Source organism: Gallinula chloropus (genome assembly GCF_964237585.1).
Source record: "Gallinula chloropus genome assembly, chromosome: 6".
Lineage (NCBI taxonomy): Eukaryota > Metazoa > Chordata > Aves > Gruiformes > Rallidae > Gallinula > Gallinula chloropus.
The window spans coordinates 32,144,846-32,166,781 of NC_140091.1; the positions used below are offsets into that span (position 1 = coordinate 32,144,846).

The 21,936-nt window shown below is 39.1% G+C and overlaps 1 protein-coding gene across 1 annotated transcript in view; it reads left to right on the forward strand.

The window, feature by feature from the left end:
* Window positions 1–21,936, forward strand: part of CDC14A (cell division cycle 14A) — a gene marked incomplete at both ends in the record, with an annotated part of 51,360 nt that continues 29,424 nt past the window's right edge. Inside the window, 4 exons of the mRNA XM_084265903.1 lie at window positions 1–106; window positions 685–775; window positions 10,439–10,514; window positions 18,882–18,974. Coding sequence (XP_084122029.1) covers window positions 1–106; window positions 685–775; window positions 10,439–10,514; window positions 18,882–18,974 — 366 coding nt within the window. The remainder of the gene's footprint in view (window positions 107–684; window positions 776–10,438; window positions 10,515–18,881; window positions 18,975–21,936) is intronic.

Here is a 21,936-nt window from a genome sequence, read left to right on the forward strand (position 1 = left end):
ATGAGTTCGGAGCCGCCCCGCGCCTCTCTGCTCCGCGCTCTGTTTAAGATGGAGCCGGCGGCAGCCGCCTCCGAAGTGCTGGGGGGAGCCTCGGAGTTCGTGAAAGGTGAGAGTGGGACGGGGAATCTTCCCTGTCCCTTGGTCGTGGGGGTGTCCCGCTCGCTGGAACCTCCCTCAGAAGGAAACCCCCCGGCTTCTTTCTTTCCTCCTCCCCCTTTCTCTCTCTCTCTGTCTCTCCCGGCTCCGTGGGCTTTGCTGCGTGCCTGGCTCGGCTTCGCCCCCCGCCTTTGCCGTGCGGTTTTCGCGGGGCACGCCTGAGCGGTTCCTTCCTCCTCTCTTTTCCGGTGAGAAGCGGGGCCGGCACCTGTTGCTGTGTTCTGGGCGAGAAAACCGCCACCCCCCCCCCCCCCCCCCCACTCCTCTAGAAGCTCCCGAGGGATGCCCGGCCGGTCAGCGCGGGGCCGAGGGGTGTGGGGGGGGGTCCTCGTGGGTAGGGCCCGCGGGCGGAGCGGGCGCTCACGCAGGAGAAAAGGGATGAGCGGCGCCGCTTCCGCTCCGGGCCGCGGCGGGACGGGCCGGGCCGGGCCGGCCCCGCGGCGCCCACCGGCGGGGTGACAGGCTCGCTGTGGGGCAGCGCCGATAGGCTGTGCCCCTCCTACGCTGCTGTTTTCCTCTGTCTTTCAGATCGGCTGTACTTCGCGACTTTACGGACTAAACCGAAAAGTACCGTCAATACCCACTACTTCTGCACTGATGAGGAGCTGGTCTATGAGAAGTAAGTGTTGCCGTCTGCTGTGTTTTGCGTATTCACAGCCACCACCTGAGATTCCTACCAACAGGCTCTCATACCATAGAGAATATTTTTGCCCCGTTTAGTTTCTTGCACAACACATGAGTGTATAGTTAGCCTGAATGTGTTTGTATAGTAGCTGAAACTAGTTTAGCAAGGCTGCTATTTAAAAAAAAAAAACAAAACAACCAACAAATGGAACAGAAAAGTGGCTGCAAGACCAGTTAAATAGCTTAAATTGTGGTTGAGCTAGGGGAAGGATATCTGAGCTTTAAGATTTGTTTATAAGGTGGAGAAGATCTCTTAAGACTGATTACATCTTATTAAATGGTGTCTTAAATAGAAGACTGTTTTTAGGTAGGAACAGATGAAACGACAGGTGGTTTTACATGTATTTTCCTCTAGAGAGTACAAAGTGATCACGTCTTACACAGAATTCTAAGAATGCAGACCTTAAACGTGCTGTTGAAGAACATCTGCAAAATTTTTTGTAAGCCTGCAGAAGGGTTTAAGATAGCGCTTCCTGTTGGCCTTTATAGCTGTAGCACAGCAGAGTAAGCGTTTTCTGTGAAGTAAAAGCTTTGTGTGTTTGGAAAACACTGATAGCATGTCTGAGGCAGGCAGTGAAATTGATTGTAGCTGTGGATGCTATTAAAGGGCATAAACTAAACAAAATAATTGGTTTATGCTGTGATCAAAAAGTAGTTACTCTAAACTGTGTTTCCAGATCAACTGTTTCGTGTGTGATGCTATATCTAGCTGCTTGACAAGGGGGTTGTTGCAGCACAAGTGAAACAAAAACTGTGGTCTTATTTTAAATATAGTTTTCTTTCCACATGAGCTGAAGAACTTGTGAGCCTCAGCATTCTTCCTTCTATTCTACTGCTTCTGGGAGGGTGTAAACCAATCTTCCTTGGTTTGCAGCTTGTTTTCTATGCAGACCTTAGAGTTTTAGTGTTTCTATTCTACATGTGTCTTTGAGTTTTCATTATGTCAAGTTGTGTGGCTGGTACTGGAGTTCCCAATGATTAGTTCCTGAAGTTGACTTTTATAATTAGCTGCTGGAGTTCAGAGCAGGTTTTGTAATGACTGCTAACTAATTTAGGTTGGAAAGGGACCTCAGGAGTACCCTAAGGCAAGGCTGAACTAATATTAAAGCAAAATTCAGCTGGTGAAGGTCCTCATAAATATTGTTATGCAAAAATTTAGCAAAAGTTGTTACATGAATATGTTCCACTTCCTTTAATCAAACAAAAAACTGATCTTGTTTTTTGAAGACTTCTATATGATGCTTGACCTGAAGTATCTTGTTTCCAATTGCTAATATGTTTATAGGAAGGGTTTTGATTTTGGAGATGGGAAGGGGGATTAATCCCACACTGTTAGTTACAGATAATTGTGCTAACCAAGGACTGTAACTGGGTCTTTTGTGTGAGGACAGTATCCTGCTTTAAAAAGTAAAGTACTGAAAAACTTGGGAGGGGGAGGGGAGAAGTACTTGTATAAAATTCAGTAGGTATACTCCTTAACCTAGTTGCCTGTTAACCACATACCAGGGTGTAACTTGTTACCAGATATAATTATGAGATAATGGAAGCAAAGTTTCCTTTATCTGGTAGGGCATGTCTAAAGATTTTGGACATGTAGCTCTTGGTACATTTTCTGAATTGATAGTTTGTAATCTATTTGGTGTTTTAAAGGTACCATCCTATGTTTGATACTGTAATAGTACTCTCCCTAATATGAAGTAGAAATGAAGTGGCAGTTACCAGGTGGTATAAATTAATTTTAATTGCCCAACTCTTTTACATAACAGTGCGAAACTTTCCTGATCTTTGTATTGCAGCACCTACCATTATCAGCATATGTAATATGGGGAAGTAAAACCATGCCTGATCTTATTTTTATTTTTCCCTTTTTGCTCTCTGAGGAAGATTACATTGTTTCAGGGAAGGAAAAGCAGGTGTTGGTAGGATTACTGTTATCAATATCTATCTGAAACTGGAAAGCTAGAAGCAAAATGAGGAGCGGAATTTAACTTTCCTGGTTCTTACAAAACACTGCTTTTACTCTATCTACCTTTTTCCTCCTGCTCACCTGTGAACTTGCCATCAGTCTTATGTTCCACAGGCTGCGCACCACAGCAACAGGCAGTGAAATCAGGGGTTGTCTGTAAGCCACAGTGGAGTGTAACTTTAATACTCAAGGTTGGATCTTCTGCTCGCACTCTCAAAAATGCAGCCTTCCTAGAAAGTGATTAGAAATATTTATTACATGGTAGCAAAATAAACATTTGGAAGTGAGTTTTTAAATGCTGTAGCTTCAGAGTAGTGCTTTCCAAAGTCTTAATTCAAAATGACCTGCCTGTGTGGCTCTTGCTGGTGAGAATTTCATGGCTACCTTGCTTTTAAGTGAAGTGAGTTGTTCATATTGGTACCAGGAGGAGGCATGTCCTCAGCACTTGTGAGGTATGTAAGTAGTTTTGTTAATATAGCCGTTTATTGACTTAATTTTCTTTAGTTGCCTCATTCTAGTGAAAAGACAGTGATCCTTAATTGTGTGTGGAAGAAAACTGCTTTTCTTTGGGCTGTTATTCTGTTAACTTTAGTGAGACTTCTTATGTGTGGAGTACTATAGAAGCTTACTTAGCCGACTTTACAGTGGTTATCAGTTTGCTTTCACTGAAGCAGTGTATGATATGAAAACCTCATGAATACGTAGGTGTGGGGCTGTCTGATTACAGAGAACATGTTACTCTAATGTTAACTCTTAAGTACGTGGATGACATGTACTTAAAATTTCATTGCCTTCCTTTTTTTCCCCACTTTTGAAGAAATGAGAAAGCAATAATGTATCTTGATAGTATACCCTATGAAACAAAAGAACTGTACTGCTAGATCTAGTGGTTGTGAAAGTTTTGGTCTGATAAATGCTGACTTGCTCTTGCAGTTTGTCATGTAAATTATTACTAAAACGATTACATAACCACACTTTGTGTACATGAGTACTTTAGCTTTCAGTTTTCACTTGAAGTTGTCAGCTGTTCTAATGGATTCATAATACTGCCTTCACTTATTTAAGCATTCATGGTTTCAAAAATAATAGAGATATGCGTTAATGTTTTTAAGAACCTCTCAAATGCTATCTGACTAGGAACTTGCTAGTAGAGCTGTCGCTATTTTAGTTAAATGTGCTGCAATTTAACCTTGAACCAATTATGCTAGGGAAATGGTATGTAAATTCATCTGTTGAGAGAAAAAGAAACCTGAATGAATGTATCCAATTCTGAATTCTTGTTTTTGATCTGTTTCTGTAAGATTTTGTCAATATCTTTCAGAAACACTGAGGTCCTGCCTGAGAGTCTGCATTACTGCTTATAAGAGAATGCAGTCTTTTTAGGGTAATGAAGTGCATGTAACGATTACTTCAGGAAAATAGAGTTAATGAGAAATAATCCAGCTTGATGAAGACTGTCATTTGGCAAATAGACAAGCCTTGCCTTGGCAAGACCTTGATTAGTGAGTTAGGCACTAGTAAGAAGCTTTTTATTCTCCAAGAATAGAGTCTTTCATGTTTCACCTTTCAGTAAACAGATCTGGGTTGAGTACTTCACTTGACTGGTTAACTACACAACAATAAAAAGGATATAAAAAGTTCTTTGATAAAAATGTGGAAGCCAATTTTCTCAAACAGAATTAAAATTTAGATAAGAGACAGGAATCTCTTACTGATAAGTTATAATGACAGCTTTCATAAGTCATGATGTTTCTATTCAGTCTTTAGTTCTGGCTTAAGATCTTGTGTAGGAACAGCTTTTTCAGGTCCAGTCTCTGACATGTGAGCAGCTGTAGAAGTAATATTGATGTTCTCTGTATGTCCTATGTTTTACACTAAAACTGTTTCAATCCATAGTGGGTTACTTGCTCATTTCATGGCAATCTTGATGTTAGCTGCTTTAAGCTCAGCAGTAAAATAAGACTCAAATGTTTAGCTACAACAATATCGAATGAGTACTGTTTGGACTTTGACTTGTAGGACTAGTTTCTTTCATTGCGTGTATACATGCAAAGAAGCAGTTTCTCTTTCTTGTGAGAAGCAGTTTCTTTCTTGTTTATTTTTACTTTGGCTAAATGTTTCTTTTTCCTGTGGCTATCAAGTACAGTACTTGCATATGAAACATGAACTTCATCGTTCTGTGGCTTCTATCCTTTGAAAGGAAAAAGAAAACTTAAGCTTAGCTGCGTTATGACATAACAGGCACTTCACACAGAACAGGGAGTTCCTTGTTCGCATCAGGAGCTATTTGAAGACTTGAACTTGGCTATCAGATGACCAAGATAACTTAATAAGCTCAAGTCCACCAAAAAAAAGGAAGTTTCCCAACTTCTAACTTGTGTCAATATGAATATAAATACAGAGCAGAAAGACTTCATATACTAATACCAGATTTTGTATGGCTAATTCTCACAGATGAGTATTGAGTCTGTCATTAAAATGAGACTTAAAGTTCACTGAAAACAAGAAAATTAGGGGACGTTAGAACTGGGAGTGTCAGAAGGCACGAATTACTGGCGTAACTTCATATTTGAAACTTGTCAAATGCTGTATCTTAACACCTGTGGTGTTCTCTCCAGTCCAAAGATTTCATAAATTTTATACCCATGCATTGCTTTACTGTATCTGTCTTTACTTCTTTGTACAAAAAAGATGAAAGCAATTGCTAGAAGTATTGAGGGGTTTTTGTTTGTGGGTACCAGAATCAAATTGATCCATTTTCTAGGCTCTGGTTTTATACTGGATGGAGCATAGCTTGCTATAGGAATCCCCTTATAATGACCTTTTTTCCATAGAGAGTAGGGTTTTTAATGTGACCTGAAGATTGTCCTTTAGGAAATTTTATAGGGAGAACCTTTTCACTGAGATTTTGGCCTTGATGTCAAGGAACGCTTTAAAAAAACCCCAAACAGCTATTTGATGTTAAGGACCCTTCCAACAAATATGGAACAGCTATAACTTAGATTTGTTTTTTTATTTCTTGTTGTATTTTTGAAGAATCAGGATCTTGATGGGGATTTTGAACATTAAAAGGAAAAATGGAGTGAGTACTTGGTGTTTTGCATATTCCAGAGCTTTTGCATTATTCCTACCTTCAGATGCAAGCAGTGAGGTGATACATTACTTCTCAGGTTATAGTTGCTGTATCATCCTTTTGTCTATTCAGAAATCTGCAATTCATAATTGGTATTAAGTACAGGGATTCTGTCTCAGTCCAGATGAGAGCAATTCACGTGTTACTGGAATTGGTGGGGCTAGAGCAGTGAGAGAGTGCCATTGAGCATCCCACCTTTTTTCATGCAAGTAAGTTTTTCAAGTAGGAAGAAGGAACATGCTCTAGGAAACAGGAGTTGAAGAAATAAAACTGAACAGGTAAGATTTCCTGACCAGCAGTTAGGTTGTAATGAATGTGTGGACTGATCCTTTGGGCTTCTGTCCAGAAACTTTGCTGCATGTAAGATGTGCTCAGTTTGTGATTTGAAACATTTATCTGTAATAGCCAGTTGGCTGCTTCTGCAGAAGCTCATTCTTGTACTGCTTAATGGGTAGACTCAGAGGGCATGCAGCAAAGGCCTTGCAATGCAGTGACCTGAATGGTCTAGTAATCCAGCCTAGGAAAGGGGTGTAGAAAATCTCTGTAAAATGCTAAAAATAGTGTAATTTTGCAATAAAGCTGTGTTTCTCCTAGCTAGTTTGTGAAGTTCTTGTGGTTAAACTTCTTGGTTTGAATAATTCTTCCTGTTTCGGTAGAAAAAGGACTTTGTGGCTGCTAGTCTCCAAGAAGATGAACTTCCTAATTAAAAGACTTATAGCACTTCAATTCTGGTGTACATACTCCAGTAAATTACTGCAATTGCTAGACTGTGCCTCTACTCTCAGGTAATCTAACCCACTTAGCTGCCATGCAAGTAATGTCTTCCCTCAAGGCATCATTGCATTGTCAGAACTGACTTGGTGGAACTGTCCTATTTTTCAACACCCCCTGTCCTTCCCCCCCGCCCCCCCACACACACACCCCCACCCCAACTTTGGACCATATTCAGACTATTGGAGATGGCTATGGTAAGAACATCCTCATGTTCAGTGTGGCAGTGGCACTGAACTTAACACTGGACTGTCATGAAAAGAGTTGCAAAATTTTTTTTGTCAGATGGGAGCCTTCTGTCCTTTATCTGTAACTCCTGCTGTATCACAAAACTTGCAGCTTCATACTGCCATTTACTGCTCTGGTATAGTCATCTGTGGAGGTAAAAGTATCAAGCTTCTGGGGTAAAGTGTAAGTCATGCAAGTTATCTCTGAAAGATAACTTGATGCCTTAGACATAAATAGATGGACAGTGATGTCAATATGGAGACTATTGATGCCTTTCAATCTGACAGGCAATAGCATTCCTTTTTTGACCATATCCTAGCTCTATATGATAGTTTAAGATATAAAAGCTGTTTATCTTTCCAGTGCTGTATGTACTGGGCTCAGTACTGTTCAAATGCTTAGTAAAAAGTGACTTCAGCATTCAGGACTACCCACGGCTCGAGCTGATTCATGGCACCTTCATGTGGCTTCCCTTGGAACTGCAGTCAGAAGCAACTTTGAGGTGCTGTCCTGAAGTAGAATACATTTCTTTCATTATCAAATTCCCTGAAAGAACATGGGTTACTTGCCTGACAGTGGACCCATGAGCTCTTTATGTACTGGCTTTTCTAGGTGGACTACCATTCTTATGATACTTTACAGCAAATACCTCAGATGTTACGCTACAAGAGTTGATAGGAAGGAGTGCTTCTAGGAGTCTATTCTCAGGGGAACACAAGAAGCATATGATATTACTTCTAGGTAGCATTGTGGTAGTATTTTTGAAGTAGATTATTTAAAGTATTCAAACAGCATATTCTGGATTCTTGCTGCTGCTTAGTTTGAGAAGCATAAGGATAGCAAGTTTCCATGGGATGAGGGGGAAGAATAATTTAAACTATCATTTAAGTGCTTGATTAAAACAAAATATAATTAAATGTAAATTAATACCATACTTGCCTTCTGTTCCTTCTATCTGGCTCCCACTTCCATTGTAAATTACTGCCTTTCTTAATTGGCTTAAGCTTTAGAGGCATCATGATTTCTTATTGTATATAAATGCTTCTTAAAACATCTAGATAGGAAGAGGGTCTCTAATCTGGAAGAGATGGAAGTAAAATAATATTGGTAGATTATCTGTAACCATTATTTAAGGCTTCATCGGTGTGTTTTATCTTTAACTTCTGACAGTGTTTGGTATATGGGTGGTAATGCTGGTGCAACAGCACCAAAGGACCAAAGTGCCTTTCTTTTATGATTTGGTTTGGATTTTGAGGAAATATCTTGTTTCTGTAGGATAGACAAACAGTGTCAGTGCCTTAAACACTGATACTTTTTTTTTCCCTTGTGTTGAGAAACACAGCATACTTAATGGTAACAAGTGATGGAGAAATAGTCAAAGATTATGACATCTTCAGCTTGGTGGCTGAAAGGTTTTGAATACTTTAATTTTGTAGAAATTGAGTCATGGATTGACTCAAATGTGTATTATCCTTATCCCCACCAAAAGTAGTAACTAACTTATCTATTGTCAATAAATTGATTCGTAAATCTATTTTAATGTGCTTTTCCTATGTATCTGTTTGTGTTGAATTACATGGAAAAAAGTGCATATATGACTTAGTATTGATGTAGTTCCAGCAAATGTATGGTAATGAAAGCTAATTATCCTAAGTCACTGTTGCAGTTCTTCAGTGCTTTAGGTGAGCTATGCATTTAGTTCTATCTTTTTGCTGAGCAAAGCTATGATGCTTGCACTGGTATAAAAAAGTATTCTAGTAATTCTTATATCCCACTCTTCTTTGCAGTACCTTTTAAGATTTTGTGAAAAATACTTCTAAGTCTTGAATTCTACTCTTTCACCATATATTTAAGTGGAATGATACTGTAAAGTTAATGGAACAAGACAGGGGTGTTTTGTTTGGAGAAAGTGTTAGTGTCAAGTAGATGAAACTGAAATAGTATTGGTGGGGCAGGCAGGCGAAATTGAACTAGGCAGAGATCAGACTGGTATAATTGCCTCTCTTTGTACCAGGCTTGGCTTTCTTGTTTGAGTGATTGTGGGGAAGAGGATATTAATAAGTCGTAAGTACCAAAAAGATAAGGCACTCCTACTTTATGTCCACTTTGAATAGCAGAATGGCTGAAGCTGGATGGAACCTCAGGGAACTGTCTAATCCAACCCCCAGACTCAAACCAAGGTCAGCAAGAGCCGGTTGCTCAGAGCCTTGTACAACTGGGCTATGACTCCACAGCCTCTTTGAGCAACCTCTTCCCAGTGCTTGACTGCCCTAAAAATGGTTATGTTTAAGTGGAACATAATTAATATTCCTCAAAAAACAAACCTTCTGCCTTGGGAAGAAAGTTTGAAAGGTACTACTAGCTCTTCTAGCATCTGATTTCAGTAAGCTTTCACTCCTTCAAAGCCCGTAAGTTAGAACATAATTGCCTTTTTATTTTATCATTCCTCAATTAACATGCATTCAGACGCCAGTGGAGTAGGCAAGAAGTGTCTTGTCTCTTATCCAAAGACTTAAGGCAGAGCAGATTAGAACAATTCTATAGTCAATTCTCACTAGAATTTAAAACCTGTGCATCAACAAACTTTCATAGACCCATCAAGATGAAGACTTCTGCACATAAAAGAAAAGTACTGGAGAAAGCTTGGAACTTAAATTTGAGCAATTTTGCAATGGGTGTAGAAGGAGAAAGCTCTGAAAGGTGTCATTATTAGTTGCTTGCGTAAAAGCTGTTACTACTTGCAAAGGTGCCTATATGAAGGGTTAGCTAGGAAGACCACTGTGTATCCTTACCAGGAACTTGGTTTTACTGTGCAATAATTTTCCTGTACAGATGACTGCTACTAGCTCTTACCTTAAGGACTCTGAAATGAATGTTTAAGAATCTAGAAGAGAGAAACAAGAAGAATTATAAGATATAACTAATAAATTGGAAGAACAGCCTAGAGATAAGAGGTGGGACAAAGGGGAGCATAATTATATGTAATCTCTGGAATAGTGGAGAATAGGATAAAAAAAAATAAGCTTAAATTTCAGACAGATCAAGATGATATTAAATAAATTAATACCTATAAGAAACTTTATTTAGCTTATTTATAGTATCTAATGATATATTCTCATCTCAAGCAGCTGCTAAGACTGTCTAGGATGACATCGGCATAGCTTAAAGAGTAGTAGATTGTCTTGAAATTCTTCACTCTGTGGTTTTGACCAAAACCAGACTGGTTATCATGGGATGAAGAAAAAGTTCAGCATATAAAGTGTGTATATAAGTGAAAAGGTGTTCGCAGGAGCTGAACTGAAACTATAGATGCTTTCAAATTAATTGTTACTACCATCCTCTTGAATGAATCAAAGGATTTATCTGTTGCATCATATATATTGTCTACTTTGTAATACCCAAAAGTTACTGTTTTGCAACTTTAACTATCAACAACGTGCATGTTGAGATTTGCTTAGCTCTTCTGTATAAATGAAACTTTTTTGTTCTTTTTATTCCAGTTTCTATGGAGATTTTGGACCTTTAAACTTGGCAATATTATACAGATACTGCTGTAAACTAAATAAGAAATTAAAGGTAAGCTTTAAGAACAAAGTTCCAGTACTTTTGTATTTTTAAATTCAGCTAAAGTGTATTATCCAGTTTGAAAGTGGCTGTTAGCTGCTTGTTATCTAGATGATTGCTACTAAGCTTTAAGGTTATTTTTTTGTTCTGAGTTCTTTTCCCTCTAAAGAATGGATAAAAAGAATATGCTCTCATTGTTGCTTAGCAGGTGAGGCGCTAAGAGATGTGTTCATTTTTTCATCACCTTACAGTTTCAAGATAACAGTAATGAAATAGACTTTGGATATTTCATGGGTTTGTAGCTAATGAAGTGAGTGTTGCAGTATGAGTAACTGGGGGGGGGGGGGGGGGCGGAGAGGAGAAGGCTAAGCCCACACCCACAAACAGGAACAAAACATGGACCCTGAAATCACATTACCTTTAAACTAAGTCTCTTGTAGTGGAAAAGTTAAAACTTCTAAATATTACTCAATTTTGCTTCTAAGTGTTATGGAAATATGTTTTTACACATAGAAATACTTCATCATAGAAATGCTACTCTATCAGTTAATTTGTAGAAGCTTTCTTACTTGCTTTCATGTAGTGATTCAAGGTAATTTTGACTTGCTCTTCACTGCAGATAGAAAATGTTGTTATCTTCTTGGAATACCATAGTAGCTTGTTCTTTTGACTGCAAAGTATTGGTCATTTCTTGGTAAAGTTGTCTAGAATCTGTAAATGCAGCAGTTAACTCTGAAGATCATCATGACTGAGTTCTGTGTTAACAGCGCTGTCTAAAACCTGATGTGGGTTGACTCTGGCCAGAAACTAACCCCCTGGCAACTGCTTACTTGCTCCCACTGGTGTGGGACAGGAATGAGAAGCAGAAGAGCAAAACCAAGAAAAACTTGAACTGAAATAAAGGCAGTTTGGGGGGGCGGGGAGGGGGGGGGGGAAGGAGAACTGGGGATAGGCGGGGGGGGGGGTGACGACAACACTAAAACAAGTAGTGGAAAGGCCCCACCAACCTCTCACAGAAGACTAATGCCTGGCCAGTCTCTGAGGAGTTGCTAATTCAGAAAGACTGCTCAGTTATATGGCTGAGTGTGGTGTTACGTGGTATGGAATATCCCTCTGGTCTGTTTGGGTTAGGTGTACTGACCATGTGCCCTCCCAGCATCTTGTCCATCCCAGTCTTTTACTTAAGCCAGGCAGGAGGAGAGATGTGTGTCCTTGATGCTGTGCAAGCACTGGTTAGCAATAGCTAAAGCATTGGTGTGTTATCAATAGAGTGTTAGTCAAATATGAAACAACATCATGCAGGCTGCTATGGAGAGAATGTAATTCCATCATAGCCAGACCCAGTGCACTGACACACAGCTGTAGATTTCACCTGGTCCCCAAATGCACTTGTATAGTGCAGCATGTATAGGAGACTTACTAACTGCAAGAAGTGAAACAGATGTCTTAATTCCAGAGTACCAATTCATATTGCTGTGTGCAAATAACAAGGGGAGTCTTCACTAAATATTACAGATTTAAAATCTTTGTAATAGAAAATAATAGATCTGTTACTGACAGAAGGGGATAAATGGGGCACCAGATGTAGTTACATTGGCCACTGTGAAGAAGACTGCCGTATCAAAAATGGCATCATGTTTTGGGACTGATGTTTGTTGCACAAATGAAGCCATTATGCAAGTTGATTCACACCATCTGCTGCTTCCAGGGGCGTACTGACTTAGTCTGGTGGTCTTAAGAGGAGGCTCTGCAAATTGAGGTATTTATAGAGTTGCTATAACCCTTTTTTTCCAAATAAGGGCTTCTAGTGAAAATGGACATACAGTTACTAATAAAGTTTCACTAACACTTATAACTTTGAATGCCTTTATTCATTTTGGGAGAATATCAGATTTGTAATTTTTGTGAACACTAAATAGAGCTTATAGATGCATTATCTTATTCTATTTTCTAGTGCCCCTGTCCCCTTTAAACACACAGCCAATGATGCTCACTCTCTACAAATCTGATTTTTTTTACCTTAATTCTGCTGTTTGTGTTGGGTTATTAAAGAATGTGGAGAATGCTTGCTCTGAAGCAGTTCTTCCAGAGAAGAACCTACTGTTATAGCTTTCATGGTACCTGTGAGAACTGGAGAAATTCTGGGTTTTGTAGATTCAAATTGAGACTCAGATCAGCTGGGACCTTCATGCCCCATAACTCTCATGTATCATTGAAGTAGATGCTTTGCAACAAAGTACAAAGTTTTGTAGTTGAGCACTTTCAAAGTGGACCTTAGGTACCAAGGGTTTCACCCAGAAAATAAGGGAACTAATAAATACCTCAGGGCTTGTTTGGATTTCTTAATGGTTCTGTATTAAATGTGAATGTCTCTGCATTCTTTAGTCTTAATATATATAAAGACAATCATTTTGGTTGAATGAGAGCTGCTTGTTGCAAATAGCTTGTAATCACTGTGATGTAATGATTATATATTATAATGAAAAAAATGTACAAGGGAGCCATATCAAAACTGAGTTAGTAACTCTGACATTTGCAGGGTTGACTTAGAAAAATGAATAATTTTAATGTAACTTTAAAAAAAAAAAACCAAACACAGTGCTAGGTGAAGAGTATCCATAGTGAGGAACCAGACCTCATGCAGGTCAGCTGGGAGGAGGTGCTCTTTGCTGCTGCTGCCTTACCAGAGGCAAGTTCCAACTATGTTTATTTAAACTAGTAGTGTGTAATAGAGGAGGGTAACTTGATAGTGTGGCCTCTTGAAAGTAATACCTGAAATCAAACAGCTAAAGGTTGGAATACCACTTGAGTGGTATAGAAACTTGCACATGAATAAATTCTAGTCTTGCTGATTTGCACTGCCCTGAGATAGGTTAGCACCTGCTAACATGAGCTTTGCTCTTCTAATAGCTAAAATACATGCCAGCCTCAGTCCTAATTTAGATACTACCTGCAGTGAGGTAAGTAGACTTGTAAGACCAAATCCCAGAGCTGAAGCATGCGTCTGATGTACTGTGGGTTTAGCTACAAATGACTACTGCTCAGATTAACTAGTTGAGAATTAAGAATTCACTTCTGGGACCCTGAGGTAATCATGGGGCTTAAGCCCAGGTGGCATGACTTGGTGTATACCTGGTTGGGTATGCACTTCATGTGCTTTTCTTAGAAAAAGAGTCTTTAAAAGAAGCATGGCACACAAAAAAAATCATACAATGTGATAGTTTTGGGGTAGATAGTGTCTCAAAAGGAAGTTAGGACTTAGACTGTAATTTGAAAACTTGTATTAATATGAGCAGAAGATAGGAGAGTATAAGATCTCTTGAAAACAAACCAACCACACAAACGTCTCCTCCAAGTCCTTTAGCTATATCTATTCCTGTTTTGGGAGAGGAATTAGACATGGAGGCAGGTTTTCTGCTTTACCCTCCCCTTTCTTGAGGGGACAGGTAGGGAAGGAGAAGGGTGCCAGTTTAAAGAGTTGGTCTGTCATTAGCACATTTCAAAGCAAGCTATTGTAACTTTATGCTGACTGACTTTTAAAAAGAGTAAATAGTTGTGTTCTGAAGAGCTGATGAATTTATTGAGATCTCCATTTGCTGAGAAACTTGCAGGTTAAGTCCTGATTATGCTTCACAGGAAAACCTTTCTGACCTTGTTATGTTTGTAATGTTTTGCTGATTACTGTGGAGATGATCTTGATGAGCCAACAGCAAGAGAACCTGGCTGGCTGTTGTTGCAGTTTTGTGTAGCATGGCTGCTGAGATGGCTTTTGCAAGCAGCAGCTGCAGTCCGGGCCTTGCAGAAAGCTGTAAACATGGGCAGTTCAAGGCCTAAGTTGCTGCTGACCAGGGCTGAACCAATTGCAGCTGGTCAGAGTGCCTCTGGGAATCACAGATAGAAGAAGAAAAACCTGCTGGCAGACACATTTTGCCACCAGAGAAGGCAGTGAGAAGGTGTAGCAAGCTGTACAGACACCAAGGCCAGGCACAAAGGAGGGGTGGGGAGGGGGGAAGAATGCGGAAGGAGAGATTCCCCTGCAGCTCGTGGGGAAGACCATTGTAGGAGGCCATGGATAAGGATGGGGAGTGGAGACATCCATGGCCTCTGAAGAGATTGATCCTCACCTCAGCAGGCTTGCTGGGGGACTTGTGGCTTTGGGGGAGACCAGACCAGGGGAGACTGGGCTCAAACATCAGCACCCATGGAGGGGAGTCCTGCTGAGAGGCCTGTGGTGAGTATGTGACTCCCTGATAGAGAGGACTCAGGCTGCAGAAGTTTGTGGGTATGACTCTTGTGTGGGTGGGACCCAAGGGTGCCGTAGGGGAAATGTGTGTGTGGAATGCCCCCCCAGCTGGGACGGAAGACAAAGTGGGAGGAACGGACTGAGAACCCCCATTCCCAATTCCCTGCCCCTCCCTGTGCTGCCATGGGGGAGGATGAAGGGAGTGAATTTATCATTAAAGTCAAGTGTGCAAGAGGCGAGGGGTGAGGGGCAAAGTAGAAGTGTTAAGATCTGGGGAAGGAAAGCAGCTTGTGAGGAACCACCAGAACCCCACTCCCCATTCTCTGCCCCTCCCTGCACAATGTTGGGGGGGAGAAGAAGGGAGTAAAATTGTGATGAAGTTCAAGTCTGCTAAGAAGGGGAGGGCTGGGGGGAAGGTGCTTTAAAACCTGGTTTCTTATTAGCCAACTCTGGTTCACTGGGTGAGTAGTTGTAGTGTAATAAATCACTTTTTTTTTTTTCCTTTTACTCTGTGCTGAGTCTGTTTTGGCCGATTGCACTAATTGGAAAGTGATCCCTCTGTCCTTATCTTGAGTCCTAAGCTTCCCCACATATATTTTCTCCCCTTTTCGGCTGAAAAGAGGGAGTGAGCAAGCGGCTTGGTGGTTGTTTGGCCTCTAGCCAGGGCTGAACCACCACAGCTGTGCTATCACCATACTTGTTCTTTCAATTCTGTTTGGGGGGAAAAATTCTTGACTAAGCAAATGATTCATTTACAGAATTATTTTTCTTCTGTTTAAATAAGTCTGATTTCATAAAAACGGCTTTGAAAATGTGTCTGTGTAGCCTTACGGAGTCTCAAATTCAGCTGCAAGGATAATTACAGAGGGGATGTTGTTGAGGTAAGGGATACCAGTATGGGAAATCAAAGGTAGGAGGGGGAAGGTTCTGGCAGGTTAATGAACTATGGGGTTAACGTACCTTTATATGCCAGCTGTATTGCTGCTGAATTGTGGAGGGGTTTTGTTTTAATATAAGCAAGCTGGTGGGGCATACACATCTAAAGCATCTCCTCTAGGACAGCTTAGATCTTGAGGCAGGCTTCATGAAGATGTTTTAATACATCATTTTCTGTCCAACCTTGTATTCACTACTCTTTGTGTATGCATATCACAAATTCATTGTGTGTGTATAAACATGTATAAAGGTATATTATGTGCATTGTTGTAATTTTTGACTTGAACAGTGTAAATATATTAAACCATATTCATTAAATACTATAAAAAAATTGGTGATTCAGGACATGTAGCAATCTAGCAACTGTCCACAATAGCACCTTCTAAACCTGCCATCAATTTCTGTGCAAATAAATCCCTGTAGAGGTCTTAAAGAGACAGGAACTGATTTATTATTTTCTAAATAAAAATAATGTTGCAATGAAAACGTGTTCTGGGACCCTCTGTTACGCCAAATCAATTTACCTTTTGTCACCTAAACCAAAACATGCCACAACTTCTCATGTAACCTCTGCTTTTAGTTCAAAAGTTTCTTGGAGTCTATTCCTCTTGAATATATTTTGACAGAGACTGTTCTGTTATATTGTTACACTTTTGTCTTCTAACCTGGTGTGAAGCTGCTACAATTTTCTTATGAAAAATAATGTTTCATAGCTTCTGTGTTTGGAAAAATTATTTGCAACTATGTTACCTCTAACATAACTATTCTGTGGGTGCTCCTGATTTAAACATTCCTTGTTGAAACAAGGTTTTTGGTTCTGAGTTGCGCAGTATCAGAGGGACCTGAAGCCCCTGTCCGTTCAGGTAGAGCTCTGGAGCTGTAAAAAGTCACCTTAAAGAACTGTCTGACACTTGTTATCATTGAACCTAGGTTCAGACTTGGCTTATTAACTATGGTCAGAAAATCAGTATTTTTTAATAAGAGCCTCTATGTGATACTGTTGATATTGAAAGTGTACGGAGTTGAGAAGTTGCATGTTTAATAGACACACAGCATTGATGCTTCAGCAAACACTGTTAAACCTGATTTTCTTGTAACTTGTGTGCAAATAAAAACAATGGTTCCTTTTACAGGCTTCTGAAAAGTAAAATCCTGTTGCAGTTTTCCTCTGGTTGCTGTGCTGTAAGCTGTTAGTTAATGTCAGTTTTCAATTTCATGTTAAAGCTTTTATGTTTAAATATTTAATATAGCAATGCAGTGATTAACCCTCACATTTTGAAAACAAAGCAGTGAAAATGACACTGCTTTCATTTAAATGTGCTGGGAACTTCTAAGGTTATCTGTCAGGTTTTTTTACTACCTCAGGTAAAAGCATCTGGAAATTGGAATGATTTGACATAACAGTGTGCTTAAAATTCATTATGTAAATAAAACAAGAAATAGGGTCTTATAGGACTTCTGGGTAGCTAGCAGAATGTGCTTTATGCAGTTAACATTAGTATTTCAGGTGAACTGTAAACTATTGCAAAGAACTTTGCTTTAAAATAAGTAATAGTCAACAAGTTATAATTGAAGTTCTGTCAGTGTTGCATAACTACCGTAATCTTTTCCCACCTACACATCATGGGTGGAATTACAGTTAGAGAACACTAAAATTAAAAAATTGAGGAGGGGGAAGAAAGGAGGGATCTTAAAATACGGGCATTAATTTTGTCAGGTTTTAATAATAATTGAATGCTTCAATAATTAAATAACTACTTGTGCTTTGTGTGTTTGCATGTACACTGAGGGGGTGGTTGCTGTTGGTCTCAAGATACAACCTCTTCTAATCAAGAGCAACTATCTATCAGGGGTTACAATCCCATTTAGATATACCCAGTTGTAGTAATTCTTTCTCCCTCCACATAGGGAAGTTGTAGTAAGACCCGACTGGACTGTACATTTAGAACTGTTATTAGAGGTGTTGTTTCTATGAGGAAAGGGAATAAGAAGCTTGCTTGATAAACTCAGGAGAAAACTGATTTATCAGGGTGGTTTTTTTTCAAAATTTGATTGTGTTGGTAAAGCTGGTGCCTTAAAACTTGCAACAAGATTTAAGATGAGTGAGTGTTTACAGGTTTGTTGCTGGCGCTATTTAAATACATAAACTACAGTTCTGCAGCAGTAACCTTATCTCCCACCCCCAATTGTCATGAGTGCCAAGAGTAAGAAAAGAAAGAAAATTAGTTTTGGCAGATTGGAGTTAAAAGCTGGTAGCACTGGTAAAAAGGCAGTTTATAAAATGTGCAACTTTTAAAAATAGAACTGCTTAAAAATACTTAGAAGCAGAATCCAATATGTCTATTGATGACTTCCTCAAATCTGTAGAAGTCTGTCAGGGAAAACATGAGTTTTACAGAATATAATGGAAGTGTAGCAATTTATGAACCTAAAAAATAATGAATAAACTGTTCAACTTGCCATTTTTAGGTGGCAGTTCTCTCTCTGGCTTCAAGTAGTTTTGCTGTAGTTTGTCGTTATTGTTGTGGTGCTTGTTGGTCTTGTTTTCAATGGGAGTTTTGTGCACAGGATTCTGACAGAGGCTTCTTTTCTTCCTAGAGAAAGAATTGCAAGTGTTAATAGTTTTGTCTCTGCCTAGCCTTTTTTCCAGGCTTTTCATTTGTGCAATCTGTTCTTTTTTTTTAATAAATATGTTCTTGCTGTTGAAGCTTTCTAAAGATGTCTGTCACCCCATTTTTAGGTGGTACAGTGGAAGAGTGGTGTTTAACTTATAAAATGCCTGGAAGATTGATTGCTTCAGTTTTTCTATTGTCTTCTTCACAGAATTATGTACTAAAGAGATTTAATGTATAAGAGGGTGTTTTAGTCTGAAACTTCAATGTCTTTAATCAGTGTTCATAAGCTATTGTTAAAATATTTAAACATGGGGGAAAAAAATTCCAGGATTCTATATTGAACACTTTAGTTTAACTGCATTTTATAGGATATTTTTGTGCAGCAAACTAAGAGCTGTTTCTGTACACTTACCTATAATGTAAGAAGAATGTTCATGGTATCAGTAATTTTTTTCCTCCTGTAATTATGAGAATCTAAGACTTTTTCTGACTTATTTTTCAGTTTTGGAAAAGTGGCTTTTTAAAGTGTTTGAGAAGTATATTCTTCATTAAATATGCTGTTTCTATTTTGACCTTTTTCAACAGTATTTCAGTCTATCAAGAAAGAAGATAGTGTACTATACCAGTTTTGACCAGCGGAAAAGAGCAAATGCAGCATTTCTAATAGGTGCATATGCTGTAAGTATTATTTATCACATGGATACCTCTTCCTTAAGAGATACCTGGCATGTGTAAAACAGTATTTCAAGGGTTGTCCTTGAGGGAGGCAGGCAGACTGTCGGTTGTTGGTTCTGAAAACTGTCTGAAAATTCTGCTGTATGAGTCTTGGGGAAGCCCTGTCTTTGGCACTGAACTCTGTTTGCTTTCCTACACCAGGAGTGGATCGTATGTGTTTCCCATAGGATCCCATTTTCTTGAGTGTCAAAAACGCCAACCACACATTCATCTCAACTTGGCTGTCTTAGGATCAATTCCTGCTTGTGACAGTATTGAGATTCATGCTGGGGAGGAGAAAGCAGCTTCTCATACCCTTTCTTTAAAGTTACTAGACCAGAGGCTTAGTGATTATTGCATGGGTTTCTCTCCTCAGTTAATAACCTATTTGGAGTAATAGAAAACTTAAGGTGTTTCAGCCTTCTAATACTACAGATAATATGCAATACACCTTAGTTACACAAGCCTGATCTCTTAATATATCACACTAGTTTTTGATAGTCCCAAGCTGGCACTTGCACAGCCATTGATGTGTCTTCATAACAATGTAGCTCAAACTTCAATTGCACTTTCTCGCTCTACTGTCTAGAAATGGAACACTCTTGTGTAAAACTCACTTTGCAATAGCATGTTTTCAACTTATAAAGTATTGAAACTAGCAAACTGCTGGTCCTGAGCTGACATTCACATGGTCAGCTGAGTTCTGCACGTCTCTCTTAGATCAGGCTTTATACTGTGTGAAGGTTGGAGTATTTCGTTCAGGCCTGTCATGCTGAAAACAAAGCTCAGTAAATGCAGATGATATTTGAAGAAGTTAGTGTGCAGATTCTTGTAATAAAGCAAAATGTTGTATTGCAAGTAGGGGAATAGTGTGTAAATGCTCTTGAGACAGAAGTTCTGTTCAAAGGTAGGGGGAAAAAATGGGAATAAGCTAAAATTTTAAAAATCTCTGGGTTAGATTTTTAAATCTTTGGAGTAGAACTGATGGAATAACTCTGTAAAAGGAATAGTAAGAACCAGGTTAGAGTAGGAATTCTCTAAACGTAGTGTTTTTGGCTGTACAGGTCTAATGATGGAATTAATTTCCAATTCTGTATTTTATATTCTGTTTAAGAAACCTACAAATTTAATAGTACAACTCGGTAAGTTTTTCTGTCCCTTCAGATCTAAAATGTCTATATTGTAGCATTTTCAGTAATGATTCCCACACTATAATTTGGAAGGAAACTAATCATTCCATTCAGACATTTTTGGTGTCTGTTTGCATCATTGTATCTCTGCTTCTGTTGAGAAAGATTCACTTCATGTTTTAAAGCTTGTCTAAGCCTGTTGCTAGAGAACACTCATCTAGCACGTACCCAGCTTACAGCATCTAATTGCCTTCACTGGATTGCCCTTGTCTGATCCTGCCTTCACCTTCTGATACATCTTAGAAGCCTTGGGTAGGACACTGGCATTTTGAAGGGGATGAGATAATCTTTTTACTCCCCTTGTCTGGTCCTTGTTATATGGCTATCACAACTAAGTAGCTATTCTCTGGATAAGGGCTAGAAGGCCCTTACCAGTATTAGGTAGTCCTGAGGAGAGAGTGCTACTGATCATGGAGAGACCTTCTTGTAAAGCCAGGTCGTAGTAACAGAAAGGTAAGGAGGTATACAGGGTGCAAGGGAACTTCAAGCAGAGGACTGATCAGCTAAATAAGACCATGCAATATTTATGGTATTTAAGACTTAAACATGGGACCAATCTGGTATGTTTAGTAGTCCTTATTTGAAGGAGCTTCTCAGCAGCTAAAGCTAGGGATAAGAGCACATGCTGCAGGGAGAGCAGTAGCTGCATGCAGGAGCCCTTGCCTTGCCTGTTTTAACCTGCTTAGCTCCTAATTGCTAGCATATGCAAGTGATACACATCTGCATTCTGTTATTCTGTCTAGTAAATCTTTTCAGTATCTTCTGAGTATCAAAGTTACTATGTACCGAGTATAATACTTTATTAATACAGTGTTATCACTAGAAAAAACATTCATTCTCTTGTTAAATACACCTTATAATCGCTTTCCAGTTCATCTCAGTTTAGTACAGGAAAAGAGTTTCCACAAAAGTACTCAGTATGTCATCCCAGAATTACTTCCATAGGTGTGTATTCCTAAACTTGCAAGTATTAGGGGAGTTCATTGAACACCTATGAAGATTGATAGTAATGTCAGTAAATTCATAAAATGAATATCTATTCTGAAAAGTTATGCTCTAGCTAATCTGATTTTTGTTTAACTTCAGAATCTTAGCTCTTATAATTCAGGCATTCATTTCACACTCATTTTTTGGGTGTTTTACTTTATAAATATTCAGTCAGATGGAGTAGATGTATACTCTTGGGTAATGTGATAGAGGGTGGTTCCTGTCTTAAATGAATCTGATCATATTCTTCAGAAAAAGAACTGTCTGTAATTGGCAATTTGATGTATTACAATTTGAATATCCATCTTGTGAAAGAAACATACATACTCTTTGATTTAAGGTCTTCTAGATTTTGTGTTGCCTTTGATTATGCAAGCTTTTTGAGCCCAGGAAGTCGTCTTCTAGCTATGAACTCTACCAGTATGTGAAAGTTAATTGAAAAGGCTTTGTTCTACTTGTCCTGGTGTTAAAATATTAAAAGTGTAAAATGAAACGTGGAAAACAGTGGATCAGGTTCTAGGAATGGGTTTCCAGTGGTGATTATGCAGCTTGGATTGTTCCATTAAACAGCTTCATAGACACAATGAACTGAAATACCCTATCAACTATCAAAAAATTTTATTGAGAGGGAAGTTTAAGCGAAATTTAAGTCCTAAAATTTAGTAGGTTGCCTGCTTTTAAATTGCATCTTGGGGAAGATGTGTTTTCTGAATTTCAGTTTTTACAAGGGACTTTCAGTACATCTGGGT